Here is a 16291-nt window from a genome sequence, read left to right on the forward strand (position 1 = left end):
AAATTATGATAAAAATAATATTATTAATTACACTTTGAATTTTAATTTATTTAATATTAATTTAAACTAATAAATAGTTCTCATTTAATCCAGAATTGAATTATAATAACTGATATGCATTTTTAAATGTGTTTTTAATAAAAAAAAAATTAGTTTTTTTATAATTAAAAGTTTAAATGATAGTTATATTAAATTTATAATTAAAATTTGAATATTTTATATTAACTAAAATAATATAATACTATTATTTATTAATTAACAATAATCTTGTTATTAATGTATATTGATAACATATGATTATCAAATTAATTTATGCTAAAAATAGTGTTAGTAACTAAATTAAAAAATTTTAGTTTATGTAATGTTAATTTAAGTTATGGATGATTTTTTATTCATAATAGAACTTAGTTATATTTTTTCTAATAATTAATAGATTAAAATGCATAATAGAACAATATATGATTATTTTTTAATTAACAATTGAATTCATAATTATGTTGAATATTTTTTAATTAAAAAAATAAATATTTTTATTGAGTAAAAATAATTAATATTATTTTTTATTAATAATAATCTTGTTCTTAATTTATATTTATAACATATGATTATCATATTAATTTATGTTAAAATAATATCATTAATTAAATTATCATTTTTTAATTTTTAATATTAATTTAATTTGGTAGGTGGTTCTTGTTTTTTATTCTAGACTTAAATTATGTTTCATTAATAATTAGTAAATTATAATACATAATAAAATATATGTAATTATCTTTTAACAAAATTTAAAATTATTAAATAACCACTATTTTTTTAATATTTTTAAAATTGAACTCGTTTAAATAGTGCAACTTAATTATAAGTTGTCAAAAAGTTGAGTTAGATTGTGTTTCACTTAAACTGCTCTCAAAAAAGTGATATGAAAAATTTATTTTTGTAATACGTATTTGTTTTAACAAATTCACACGTTACTTTTTTTTTTTTTTTTTTATTACATAGAAACTCTAATCACTAACAAGTCCTTCGGACCCTCTGGTGGGACACCAAACTTATGGATCAATGTTATTCCCCTGGATTTCGCTGATCAGGTAAAATCCAAAATACGAACACAATTTTCGTGTATCAGTTAAATGTTCGGTCAACCCGACTCTCGAGACACATCTCCATTATCATATACAATCTTCGCTAGCTCACAGAGAGTTCTCACCATTCACGGTATTAGAGATCTACTCTTCGGTATTATTCGTAGGTTTGTTTTTTAAAAATAAGTGTGTTAAGTAGATTTTATTTTTTATATGTCCGATGTTAATAAATATAAAATTAATTAATCACCAAGTATGTAAAAAACAGAGAGCCAGGAAAATAGGGGAGATCTCCCGGTATAATTTCCTCATCACCTCAGGCTAATTTTATATGAATAGCATTATAATACTCATATTATATTCCCAATAAAGTAATTCTAGCTAGGAAATCATTTTCTTAACCTCCCAGGCTCATGGCTGATTTCCCAAAAAGTAATTCTAGATTTACATTTGAAATTACTCACCTAAACCGGCCCCCCACCCCCCCCCCCCCTCTCTCTCTCTCTCTCTCTCTCTCTCTCGGATCAATCGTCTTACCAAATTGAATTGGCATGCTAAAGCGTGAAAAGACTCATTACACTCGCGTCAATGCTCTACTAACGTGAACGGTGGGGAGTTGTCTCCATATCCCCCCATACAACGCATATATCGTCCCCTCTCTCTCTCTCTCTCTCTCTCTCTCTCTCTCTGTCTCTGTGCAAAGCTAGTTGGGTATGGCTGCAACACTTCCCCTCATTCTCTCCCTCGTCACTCTCTCGTCTCTCCCTCTTCTCTCCCACTCCGACGTCGACTCCTTCATCTACGGCGGCTGCTCTCAGATAAAATATACCCCGAACTCGCCCTACGAGTCCAACCTCAACTCCCTCCTCGCCTCCCTGGTCAACTCAGCCACCTACTCCTCCTACAACAACTTCACCATCACTGGTCTTAGTCCCAACGACGTCGTCTACGGGCTCTACCAATGCCGCGGCGACCTCTCCATGCCCGACTGCGCCTCCTGCGTCGCTCGCTCGGTGAGTCAACTCGCTACTCTCTGTTCCCAAACGTGCGGCGGTGCGGTGCAGCTGCAGGGATGCCTGGTGAAGTACGACAACAGCACCTTCCTCGGGGTAGATGACAAAACGGTGGTGCTGAAGAAATGTGGGCCGCCGATCGGGTACAACGCCGACGCGATGGGCAGTCGAGATGCGGTGCTGGCCAGCATGGCAAGCGCCAGTGGGCCCTACAGGGTGGGCGGGTCAGGGGATGTGCAGGGTGTGGCTCAGTGCGTAGGGGATTTGAGTGTGAGCGAGTGCGGTGATTGCGTGTCGGAGGCAATCGGACGGCTGAAAAGCGATTGTGGTACGGCCGTTTACGGCGATATGTTCCTGGCCAAGTGCTACGCGAGGTACTCCGCCAGTGGGGTCCATCCTTACTTCAGAACTGATGATCATGGTAAGCAATTCTCGAAGCTCACTGAGTTGACTCAATGAGTTGACTCGGAATTCGACGGCCTCGCGGCCCATAATTTCAACTGAGTTCAACTCCAGTGATCAATCTGTCATGGAATTAGATTCCTGGAAGTGTGGAAATAATGGAATCTGGGCAAGGGGATTGCATTTCCTTCTCTATTTTTAAATAATTCTATTATGTTTTGAGTGCAGATTCTTCTGATGAAGGTCAAAAGACTTTTGCTATTATCATTGGTTTATTCGCTGGGGTTGCTCTATTAATAATTTTCCTTTCCTTTTTAAGAAAAGCCTTCGAGGGGAATGGTAATTTTCTTTCTGCTATCCTTTTTTTTTTTTCCTTTCCTTTCGTGCCAAACATCATTTTGTTTCTGATATATATTCAAATCAAAATGACCTTTTTACTGACCGTTCGTTTTCCATTTCCGCAGGAAAATAGATTACAGCACTGTTGAGAATTCCGAGGCACTGTCTTCCACCATAGATTAAGAGACTTCTGCTTTATGCAGGCTCTTTTGCTTCTCTTTTTATTTCATTATGCAAAACTTTCCTTTCTCTGTTTCCTCAAAAAGGAAGACTAAATGGATAGATATGGGGATGGGCATGTTCCCTAAACAAAAGCTGTAAAGGGGAAAAGAAAGCTTAGATTCCACTCTCCTCCCCACTCGACTAAATTGTGTGTGAAAAAGTTGGAATATTCTTTTAGAAAAGGTGCAGATGTTTTGACCTTTTGATGTTTTTGTGTTGGAGTTGATGATCAATCTCGATCTTGGTAATTTTTAAGTTTTTGCAGCCATTACATGGTAGTTGTGGTAGCTACTTGTGTATCCATGTTATGGGAAGCCCCTACTCGGTAGAGTTGAGTTTTGACTGCTTGGAGCTCTGCTCAATTACGTAAAAGAGAGTTTGAGCTTGACTCTAATAGATTTTAGGCACGTCGTTCAAGCTTGACTTGCCTAATATATGTATAACCCGTGTTTGGCTCGATTAAATCTCGTTTTTACTTTAATAAATGAGTTGAGCTCTCGTATAGCTTCAAAACTTGAGTTGAAGTTCAAACTCAACCCGATTGAAGTTTGTTTCAAATTATTAAATGAGTTGAGTTAATAAATTAGTTTAAAATGATTGATAATTAATATAAATAATTTGAGGAGAAATATATTAATTTCAAAGTTTAAAAGTTCAATATTTAACAAGACTAATATAAAGTTAGTTCATGAGTCTAGTGTCAAGCTAATTCACAAGTTACTAAGGAGTAGTAAACAAGCTGATTCACAAGGTGGCTCAATAAACTATTTTAGCTTGCCAGCTAAGTATGATTTAGTTTGAACTCAACTTGTTTAATTGACGAAATTGAGATTTGAGCTCAATTTTGACCATTCTAACTTAATAAACGAATTCACACGAGCAATTATCAAGTTAAGCATAGAGTAGCACACCAATGGCTCAACTTATTTGCAACCTTAACTCTAGGACATATATATTAGTTGTTCGAAGTTTTTTTTTTTTTTTTTTTTTTTTTTATAAAGAGTTTTAGGATAGGGAATAGATGAGCTACACCCGTTGTGTAGTTCATGCCTTGTAGGCCTTCCCCATCAATTCCTAAAAAAACGTCCATCATTCCATTATTAGTTTTTAGGGGCAAATCACACTACGTCTAACCATAGGATCTAGGTAATTTTAAGATAACACAATGTAGTCGTAATGAATGTTGATAATGATTATAGAGCTAGTTGGAAATTTCACTTGTTATAGTTGTTGCACATCGAGAAATTAAGAGGATGACATATGACTACTATATACATAGAAGAGCGCAAGGTTGAATAGCTTAACTTTTTTGGGCAATTAAGTTGGTATTCACCCATGAAAATCAAACTTGCATGAAGACCTCGTGATGCTAACAAGTGGCATGGAGCTAATGGTTTATAACTCTAGGCAAACAAAAATTGTACATCATGGTGAAAATGAAAAAAAAAAAGCGCAAATTGTCCTAATGTGCTAATAGTTGAGCCAAGTGTGTGACTGGAGCCAATAAGAATCATCCAATCCAAGTAAATGAATATGAATAGTGTTAAAAAGTAGGAGGTTGAATTGATTTCAAAGCACGTGAAATGCAATCTGAGACATATAAGGTGTTGTAGTAAGGTCATGCTGTATAAAACCCCCAAATATGCACAACGGAATATATATTTGTATGTAAAGAATCAAACACGCAATGCAACACTTCTAATGATGAAATACAAGACAATCAACAACCATAACAAATTAAAGGAAGCAATAACAATCACAACGATACAAGGAATTACGTGGTTCGGCAATGCCTACATCCACAAAAGCAAGCAACAATGATTCGTCATCTTCTTGTATAAATTACAAGAGTAATACAAGAACCCTTTAAATTATCTCAACAACTATCAACCAACACTCTAAATACATCTAACAGGACATATAAATAGAGTTTCAGGTGGATTTCCCTCCAAACGCCAACCATATTAACGTTCTCTATTCAAAATTTGGAATATGCGCTAAGTGTCCCAAGCCAAACCGTCGACGGTTTTAGACAGAATAGAAATTCATCCAGACACTGCCCCAAATCGTCGACGATTACAGGGCTACCATTGACGGTTTGCCTTACTGCACTACTGCACCCTGATTTCCTTCATGCTTTCCCTTTAGAATGTGAGCCACATTTCACAACAATCTCCACCTTGGCAAACATACGCTCTTTAGGAGAAACCAAAAACATGAACCCACTGCTCCACCTTGAACTTGGGACGTTAGGGGGATTACCTCCCGTCTAGTAACTAGAGACAAACATCTAATTAAGCAACACCACTTGAGCTTGCCGATGGAAGCTTCGGCTTCTACCATCAACCCCGATACAGTTGTAGATGCAATACCCTGAGACTGCGCCCTAGGCTTCCAACAAGGCCTTCCCACAATAGTAAACACAAATGTTGCTGAAAGCCTTCTATTATCAAATGCCATTGTATAGTCTTCAAAAAATCTTATAACTAACGGTCCACTCTATTGTCTGCCGAAACACCCCATTGCAACATCACAGCCCATCCTTGGGTACTAAGTGGTAGACATTAAATATCATTTCTCCAATGAACCCCCCCCCTGAGATGGCAAAAAAAGTCTCTTTGTAGTTCCATCCACAAAGCCACCCTATATAACACCAATATCCTTGCAGCCTTGTCCATCCGAATCTTCAAACCAAGATCCTTCTTGGTCGTACCCAATACATTCATGTCAAAAACTTTCAACAGGGTTCCCAAATGATAAGCCTTAGTCAAAGCCTTCCTAACTAATAATATGTCATTCACGGACAATAGATATATCACTCCCTTGCATCCTATCATCCTCTTCCACACTGGAAGCCTTACCAACTCCCACACCTAGTTTATATGCAATAACTTCAACTCCTCCATAGTAGTTATCCATCTATTTTTCCCTTTGTTGTGCACGACAACTTGAAAAATAGTAGGAACCTTGCTACTGGTAGTAATGATTGCATACAACTCTAAAATGCCAAATGTATACCTGAGTGGTAGTCAGATAGTGCACATGGGCGCCCCACCGTGATCCTGCTGATCTCCTAAGCTGAAACTCCCTGCAACATGAACTATGTCATCTCTGCCCTGAATATTTTTCTCCACCTGCATCATATGCCCATTTATACTGTGATGTTATTGACCCGAGATAGAACTCCCCGCATTTATTCCTTAAGTATCTAACTCCATCTGAATTACTTGTTTGTTGCCACTACAGTTTTCTGGCATTTGTTTCTTTTCCTTTACCTGAGTACACTGCCCCATGGCTTTCTCACCAGAAGCCATGTCCTCGATCACCCTTTTGTTTGCCATGGGATCACCCAACTTGCACTCACCTTTCTAATACCCCAAAAAGATGTACTATCCTGACATAACACTAAGCCTAGATCTCCCATCACTAGAATAGTGCACAAATGGACATCCACTCACAAGTGAGTAGTCTACCGTAAAAGTTGTCCATAATTCACCTGCAACTCTCCTATCAAGCGACCTTTGGCAATCAGTCATACGAGAAACACGCCATACTCAGTGACTTCACCAAGAAGTACCTTGCAAGCCCTGCAAATAACTTCTTGAACAAAACCAGCATACTCAATCCTAATGTCTAGCCTGAGGATCTCTCTTTCGATCTGGTTCTCCACCTCAACCACAAGTTAAACATGGGAAACAAGCCAAGATTGTGCCACATGAGATAAACTAAGACCTTTCGCGATATACCCACAAAAAACATATGTCTGCCCTGTGATTCTATCCTCACCAGTCCCTAAACATTTGAATATATATAGTCATTCATATGCCTTAACCGCATATGCCACAGAATATCAGACTTAGATTCTACAGCTGCAGCTCCACCTACAACTATAACACCCTGTAATGTATATATATTTTTCGTTACCTTTTCTCCTTTCATCACTATCGAGTCGCATTCACACACTTTGATTTCCCCACTTTCAGATTTGTAACTATACCCATTACAGTATAAAGTGTCCAATGAAATAACATTCTTCCTTAGACCTGGTACATGCCTTTTATCACATACGATTCTTATAACACCATCATATATTTTAATTTTGATATTTCCAATACCAAATATTTTGTATGAAATATCATTTTCCATCAAAATACAATCAGTATTAACTGACATGTAGGTGTCGAACCATTTTCTATTTGTTGTCATGTGATAAGAACATCCAGTATCTAGGATTTAAGAATCATCTGTGAGGCACTCCGAACCCGATGAAACACATAGCATATCACCATCATTACTCTCTGAGTCTCCTTCCATTACATTTGAAGATTTTGAGGAACCATTAGACATGTACCGGCTTTCCAGTTTTTACCAAAATGATGCTAGAGAATCCTCATCCGTGATGTGGTACAACATGTCATCAACCAAACAAATTTAGATGATTGATACCGTCGTTGCCCCTGATTCATTCCAAGTTGCTTCATCCATGCTTTCTGGTTGAATTTTGTATAAGGTCTTCACCATGCCTTGCTATACCAAGAGATCCTTCACTATTCTCTGCCACAAACCAAAATTTTTGGTTCCATCAAACTTGACAATGTCAAATTTTGTACATGAAGATCTAGAGGCCATTACAACAATGCTCTGATACCAATTTGATAATTTAGGTGCAATCCCAAGAGTGGGTGAATTGGGTATTTAAAAATATTTTAGTATTTTAATCCTTAATTGAAAACCCAACCATACATCCACAAATTTGGATATACACTGATTTCAGTATTATACAACAAAATTGATTTAATCAGTAGATATCTCAATTAATTCAGTATTACCCAATTATTCTCACGTATTTTAGATATTCATATATACCACCATTTAAAATATGCACAACAGATATAATATGAATATAAGTGCGGAAATATAAAAAGGAATAGAGTGAGAGAGCTCAGACACCAAATTTTTAACGAGGTTCAGCCAAACCAGGCCTACATCCTTGCCTTTGGCAAAACACCTAAGGATTCCACTAATCCCACTCCTTTAACTGGGACAAAGCTTCCCGTTACAAACCCACAGTTTACAAGAGGCACAACTTCCTCCTAGTCCGCTACTTAGAAAAGGCGTAGCTTCCTCCTTCCCCGGTTCATAACCCAAACTGTCAATACAATAAATTGATAAAATTTCTAAACACTCAGATGCTTTTCAACAAGATAATGAGTACAATAAAATCCTAATACATACTCACAGGATATAATCATGAAGCTCAGTGAATATATGTGATGATTTCAATAATACTCAAATATATGATCTTTGTATATAAAAATATGTATGATGAGTTTTCTCAAAGATCTGCACCCAATACAATATATCTCCAAAAAATTGATTTTTCAAATAATATGTGTTGGAGATCTAGCGTTTTCTCAAATAACTTTTGGAACGAATAAAAGAATATTAAATATTTGAATAAAAATAATAACAAGAATATTTCAAAGATTTAAAGTCCTAGAATGAACTTCTCACACAAGATTTTTCGAACAAAAATATGAAACTTAGGGTTCTTGCTCTTTTAATAAAATATTAAATAAAAATATGAGAGAAGAAAAACTTTTACAATCAAGATTAAATGCCCAGGTATAAAACCTTCTATGCCAAACCTCAATATCAAACATGCTAGCAAGATGTGTGCGTGAATGCCCTTTGTTAAGCTGAGAGAATCCCCAAAAGATGTTTAAACTTGATAGAGTGTGGGCAAAGTATGCAAATGCTTTCAAAAGTACGCTCAAAGTGATCTCCCCTTGTATTGTTATGTTCTCCTAGGGTTTTGGGAGTGTTTAAACATGTATTCTCGACATTGGATCAATTCCTGGCCGTTGGATCATTTAAAATAAAGTATTTACGTCCGTGTCCACATTGAACCACCATTCTGCACCAGGGACTTGTCGATGGGAGAACGCATTCATCGACGAGTGCTCAACACTCGTTCGTCGACGAGAACATGAGTTCGTCGATGAGAGACTTGTCTGAGATTTTTGAGCTCTTGGTATTTTCTCGTCGACGAGAACATGGTGTTCATCGTCGAGTGGCCTTCATGTGTTCGTTGACGAGGCCTTGGGTTTCATTGACGAGGCTTCTAAAATTTGCCTTTAAAAATTTATTCAACCTAGAACTAATGTAAATGAATCTTTCATGAAACGCACGAGTCCTAAGGTCAATTTAGGGTGTATTTGAGCTTCCAACTATATCCACTATATCTTATGAAAAAGGTAAATACAACTGAGACTAAACACACATTACAACTGAAAATCTGAGGTGTCCTCATCCCTTTGCTCTTTTCAATTTCATGGAATATGCCTAGTTGTATGCGCTTCAAGTTCCTCATGACTTCCATAGCATTCGTATTATCTATGCGTGCTAAATAATGATCTTGCTAAAAAGTTGAATGCACAAATGAGATAATTGTGTTTTGTCATATCAAAATGAAATCAGACTAAAAAAGTCAACAATCTTGTGATGCCCCGATTTTCGTACAATTTTTTAAAATAATAAACAATAATAAATAAATATTCACTCGCCATCCACAACATTCCCAAATCGGCCATGTCAACAACCCTATTACCATTCATATGACCCGACCCGCATTGGGTACTGAGTAAATAGTAGTTTTATTTATACAACCTAACAGCGGAAGATAGTATGTACTTAACAACCAGAATATAATACCCAGAGTATCAACATACATATATAAGTACATTACCATCCCACACCCAAAACAACTCAACTTTAGGGGAATTACACCTCCCCTAGTCCAAAAACTCACCCCGTGTGTCAGGGTCTCAGCTCCCTAAGGTCTCAGAGCCCTATCGCCTGACCTATCTCTGTTTCCTAAAAAATTTAGATAATTTGGGTGAGACGCATCTCAATAAGAAGGAATAAATTATTTACAGTGTGTGGCAATATAAGTTTAATTTTAACACACTTTACTTTTCAAATCATCATTTCATCTAAGAAAATACACTGATATACACATTCTTATAATTATATAGATATACAACACAAGCTTTTATAAGCTTTAAAACCATTTCCCAAGTCTATTCATTTCCAACACATATTTACCCACGAAGTTCCTGAGAATAGGGAAAATTACCTGCCTATACAAGTAGCTTCCCTCTGCCCTAACACGTTATGCAGCTAGGTATAGCCACATCTGATACCTATCAGGGCACTCACTTTACTCAGTAAGCCCTTAGGCAGAGAGTTTCACTTCGCCTCAATTATTTATACTATTAAATCACATGGTTCCATTTCTCAATTTTATCATTCTTTATTTCTTAATTTCCATTATTTCTTTCATTTTTCATTTTAGCTCATTTTATCATTCTTTCACTTTCTATTTCCATTTTACTATCTGGCTCATGAGTATCCTTGGTATCTAGTACCAACATCGCGTTTGTAACTCATGGCCACCCTGAGGATATTTCTTTCCACGCCATGCTTCCTCCCGTGGTCAAGGTTGTGCGGTCTGAAGGTTGGATCTAACCGCGGTTGGCTGACCCGGTTAGATTAAAATATCATATCACATATCTCGTGTCTATAGTACGATTGGTCGGCCTATAGCCCTGATCCAGACTCAGGGGGCACAAAAACTCTACAAAATAGCTCAGTCAATTGTCACGCTACACGCTCCAAGAGTCCGTGTGGTTGCACTACACCATTAGCAACGGTACCGTGCTCAATCTCACAACCCATCATTAAGGTTTCCATAACCATCCATCACGGTTATCATTACCACATATTCGCAATCATTATGCAGTATTGGCATTTCATCAATCACATTTCAATTCCATATCGTAGTATTCATATTTCCCATTTTCACATTTCAGTATATACGTTTCATAATTCACGTTCTCATTTACACGTTTCAATATTTCCATATCAATATGCATCATTAATCTCATATCAATACATCTCAATTCATCTCAATATAAATGTTCTCATCATTTTCTGTACACATTCCATCATCTCATAATAATATATATCGTATTTCACGTACTTCAACATTTCTCAAAATACCCATATCAGTAATTCACAAAATCTCATTTTTCATGCAAATCATTTCTACTCACATATAAATACTATATTTCATTATTTTCCACTAATCACATCAATAATTCTCATTTCAATATTTTCTAAAAAATTACTCATAATTATATTTCACATTTTTTTACTATACGTCATATGCCACACAGTTTTCATCTAATATTCATAATATATTAACTTCACACTCCAAAATATCACAATTTAATATTACTAAAATGCCACACAATTTATCTGATATTTATATCATAATAATTTCCAGACAAAATACCATATGCTCATTTTCACATATTAATTCAAATAGTAGCTCTAAAAATACTGTTATAATTTATTCCTTTTACCTGTCTTACTAAGAGTCTCGTTAAAACTCAGATCCTACGCCTTTGGCGCCCGAAACTCAAATCCTACAATTTACATTTTTCCTAAATTAATTAACTAATTTTTCCAAAATAATACCCATATAACCTTCCCTAGGCTCCATACACCCCAAATTAACATTTAAACCAATATATAACGCCCTCACTTGATTTTATGAACTATGCCTATGGGGTCCCAAAATTACACCCGCGGCACTCACCCGAGCCCTAAATTTCAAAAATCCTACTTCAATATCAGATGCTCAACATTCTAGTATTTCTAAATCAACACTAATTAAATAACAATTAGCCCCTTAATAACCTCTTTATCCCAAATTTGGTGTTATGCCTATAACGACCCCACGAGAAATCTTTTCCACTAGACTTATATAGAATTATCCCTAGATTTTCGTGGTAGTGTCTGATCGTCGATTGGCTTAAAATTTGCAAGTAAAAGTGAAAATTTAGCTTACCCCAGGAGTTATGCTTACGCCGCTCCCACAATTAATCCGCTCCAGTACAAATGACGGCAGTAGAAAATGGAGTCCAACGATATCTTCTGATTTTCGATCGGGTGAGTAACCATCACAGAACTGAGGAGAGAGGGAGAGAGAATGAGGAGAAAGAAAGAGAACTGGGGGAGGGGCGCTGGACATCTCTGAACTCACCAGAAGCTTCTTTGAAGTTGTAGGTGACTTGATATATATATATATATATATATATATATATATATATATATATATTAATATAATAATAATAATATAATATTTAATTAATAATAATAATATAATATTTAATTAATAATAATAATATAATATTTAATTATTAATAAAAATAAAAATAAATTTAATTATTATTTATTTATATATATTTTTTATAAATTTAATTAATTAATTAATATTATTTTTTTAATTTTTGGGAATCACCCTACTAATCTTGTATAACCATTTTTGGGGTTATTACATTCTCCCATCCTTATAAAAATTTCGTCCTTGAAATTTGCTCTTCGTCTGTTTCCTATTCTTAGAGAAAACACTTCTAATTTTATTAATTACCCTTACTTATGGTGGAGGAACATCATGATTACAAAGAGGGTTCTGAGAGATGACAACTATTCAAAATTCTCCTAAAACCATTTACGTTTCAAAACTAAAAACTTTAACTATTCTACGTTACACTATACAAATCAAAATACACAGTATTATTCACTTTATTCTAACTGGCTCAATATTAAACTCCACTGAATAAGTGTGGATATCTCTGGCGCATTTGATCGTCTAGTTCCCAACGAGCCTCCTCAACAGCATGATTGCGCCATAAAACTTTTGCCAGTGGAATCTTCTTCGTGCATAGCTCATGTTCCTTCTAGTCAAGAATATGCACTGACACTTCTTCATAAACTAAACTATCACCCAACTCCAATACTTCATAACTGATCACATGGGAGGGGTTTGGGACGTATTTTCTTAGCATAGAAATATGGAATACGTCATGGATCCTAAACAGAATTGGTGGTAATGCCAATCGATAGGCAACTGGACCCACTCTTTCAAGAATCTCGAATGGCCCAATATACCTAGGGCTTAGCTTACCTTTCCTCCCAAATCTCATAACCCCTTTCATGGGTGATACCTTCAGGAATACGTGATCTCCTACGTCAAACTCCAATTCTCACCGGCGAGTATCCGCATAACTCTTCTGCCGGCTCTGTGATATTCGGATCCTATCTCTGATGAGTCTGACTTTATCTTGAGTCAGCTGTATCAGCTCTGGCCCCAATATTTGTCTCTCCCCAATCTCATTCCATTATAATAGGGATCGGCACCTCCTTCCATACAGCGCCTTATACGGTGCCATCGCAATGCTGGCTTGGTAGCTATTGTTATACGCAAACTCGACCAGTTGTAAATATTGTATACAACGACCTCCAAAGTTCAAAACACATGCTCGCAGCATATCCTCCAAAATCTGTATTATTCTCTCCGTCTACCTATCTGTCCGAGGATGAAAAATTGTGTTGATCGAAAACTGAGAACCCATAGCCCCTTGCAGACTCTTTTAAAAACGAGATGTGAACCGTGGGTCTCTGTCTGAAACTATGGACACTGGGATGCCATGAAGCCTAACTATCTCCTAGATATATAACTCAGCCAATCTTTCCATGGAGTAACTAACTCCGATAGGCAAAAAGTGGGCAGTCTTTGTCAATTGATCCACCACTACCCAGATAATGTCCTGTCCATGCAACGTCGGCAGTAATCCTGTGATGAAATCCTTACATGCTCCCACTTCCACTCAGGAATATGGAGTGGCTACAATGATCCCGTTGGTCTCTGATGCTCCGTTTTCACTTGCTGGCACATCAAACATTGATCCATGTACTAGGCTATCTCCCTCTTCATGTTGCTCCACCAGAAGGACTCTCGAAGATCCTTGTACATTTTAGTGCTACATGGATGTACAATATACAGGGCCCAATGCGCTTCCTCCAAAATAGCCTTCTTAATCTCAGAGTCGGCAGGAACACATAACTTGGTATGGAACCTCAAGGCTCTATCATTTGAGATGCCGAACTCTGTTTCGTGACCATCCTATACCTTCCCCATAAGTTCTACTAGTTCTGCATCATTCCTCTAAGCTACTTTAATTCTCTCCTGTAGAGTTGGCTGCAAAACCAAGTCGGCAATAAATGCCTGGTGATTGCCCTCTACCAGCTCCACACCGAGCCTCTCTAGATCCATTTGGATCGAATGCTAAATCTCCTCTACAGATACAGGTGAATCCACTGATTTCTAGATCAAAGTATCAGCGACCACATTAGCCTTTCTTAGGTGGTAGCTAATATTGCAGTCGTAATCCTTTATTAGCTCTAGCCATCTCCGTTGCCTCATATTTAATTCCTTCTGTGTGAAGAAATACTTTAAGCTTTTATAGTTAGTAAATATCTCATACCTACCCCCATATAGATAGTGCCTCCAAATCTTCAACACGTAAACCACCGCTGCCAATTCTAGATCATGGGTAAGGTAGTTTTTCTCATATTCTTTTAATTGTCGTGAGGCATAGGCTATCACTCTCCCTTATTGCATCAACACACATCCGAGCCCTTTATAGGATGCATCACTGTAAATTATGAACCCCTTTTCTCCTAAAAGAATCGTTAATACAGACGTAATGATAAGTCACTGCTTCAATTCTTAGAAGCTCTTTTCACATTCATCAGACCACTCAAACTTCACTCCCTTCCTGGTCAATCTGGCCAATGGGCCTGACAGTCTTGAGAAGCGCTCAACAAACTTGCGGTAGTACCCATCCAATCCCAAGAAACTCCATATCTTGTGCACATTCTTTGGTCATGCCCAGTCTACTACTGCCTTAATCTTATTTAGATCAATAGAGATACCACCCCTAGATATAACGTGTCCAAGAAAGGTAACCTATTCTAACTAGAACTCACACTTCTTAAGCTTCGCATATAGCTTCTTCTCTTGCAATTTCTAACCACCCCCGATTTTCATACAATTTTTTTAATAATAAATAAATATTCACTCGTCATTCACAACATTCCCAAATCGGCCACAACAACAACCCTATTACCATTCATATGACCCGACCCGCATTGGGTACCGAGTAAATAGTAGTTTTATTTATACAACCTAACAGCGGAAGATAGTATGTACTTAATAACCAGAATATAATACCCAGAGTATCAACATACATATATAAATACATTACCATCCCACACCCAAAACAACTCAACTTTAGGGGAATTACACCTCCCCTAGTCCAAAAACTCACCTCGTGTGTCAGGGTCTCAGCTTCCTAAGGTCTTAGAGCCCTATCGCCTGACCTATCTCTGTTTCCTAAAAAATTTAGATAATTTGGGTGAGACGCATCTCAATAAGAAGGAATAAATTATTTACAGTGTGTGGCAATATGAGTTTAGTTTTAACACACTTTACTTTTCAAATCATCATTTCATCTAAGAAAATACACTGATATACACATTCTCATAATTATTATTATTTTATTTCTTATTTTTGGGAATCACCCCACTAATCTTGTATAGCCATTTTAGGGATTATTACAAATCTCCCCCTTTTTTATGATGACAAATACAAGACCGAAATGCATAAATTTCAAAATAGATATTGTAATTCAAATATATTCAGAGAGAAGACATTGAGATATTTCAAGTTGAGATTTTTAAGTTTAGCTTAATATGCATCTAGATATAGCAATAAAGCATATGTACATTAATCCTCTCCTCCTAAAAATCATCTCCCCCTAAACACAAGGAGTATATCATTTTGTTCATTAATCCTCTCCCCTTTTTGGCATCAGCAAAATGGTTAAATTAAGTAAAAAAAAAAAAAAACACAAATTCTTAGCTTTAAAAAGGATGACTCCCTCGTTTTGAAACAATTTTTATTTTAGCTCAGGAAAACTCTCCCCCTTCTTTTTTTTTTTTAAAAAAACTTTCCCCACTTTTTTTAAAAATTTAAGCTTATACACATTGTAGACTGCAATTTTAAAAAATATCTCTCCCCTTTTAGATCTAAAAAAAAAAATTTTGCTCTAGTACATATCTCTCACCTTTTGAAATTAAAAAAAAAAACAATATTCTAAAAAGGAATTATAACCAAAAAGATTAACCATATAGATCTTTATTATATCAATGCATTTTTAAAATAAGATTATATGATTAACTCAAGGAATTTGTGGCAAAACAATATATTTTTCATTTAGAATATTCAAAAAGATCATCATGATTGAGTGAATGTCACAG

At 36.1% G+C, this 16291-nt stretch overlaps 1 protein-coding gene across 1 annotated transcript; it reads left to right on the forward strand.

The window, feature by feature from the left end:
* Window positions 1-1612: 1612 nt before the first annotated feature.
* On the forward strand, window positions 1613-3258 carry LOC131159407 (plasmodesmata-located protein 7). The gene is made up of 3 exons (XM_058114290.1): window positions 1613-2516; window positions 2726-2836; window positions 2962-3258. Exons 1-3 carry the CDS (start codon window positions 1796-1798, stop codon window positions 2967-2969), a joined length of 840 nt encoding a protein of 279 aa, XP_057970273.1. The 5' UTR covers window positions 1613-1795; the 3' UTR covers window positions 2970-3258.
* The last annotated feature ends 13033 nt before the right edge of the window (window positions 3259-16291 follow it).

This window comes from Malania oleifera, chromosome 7, assembly GCF_029873635.1.
Source record: "Malania oleifera isolate guangnan ecotype guangnan chromosome 7, ASM2987363v1, whole genome shotgun sequence".
Classification (NCBI taxonomy): Eukaryota; Viridiplantae; Streptophyta; class Magnoliopsida; order Santalales; family Ximeniaceae; genus Malania; species Malania oleifera.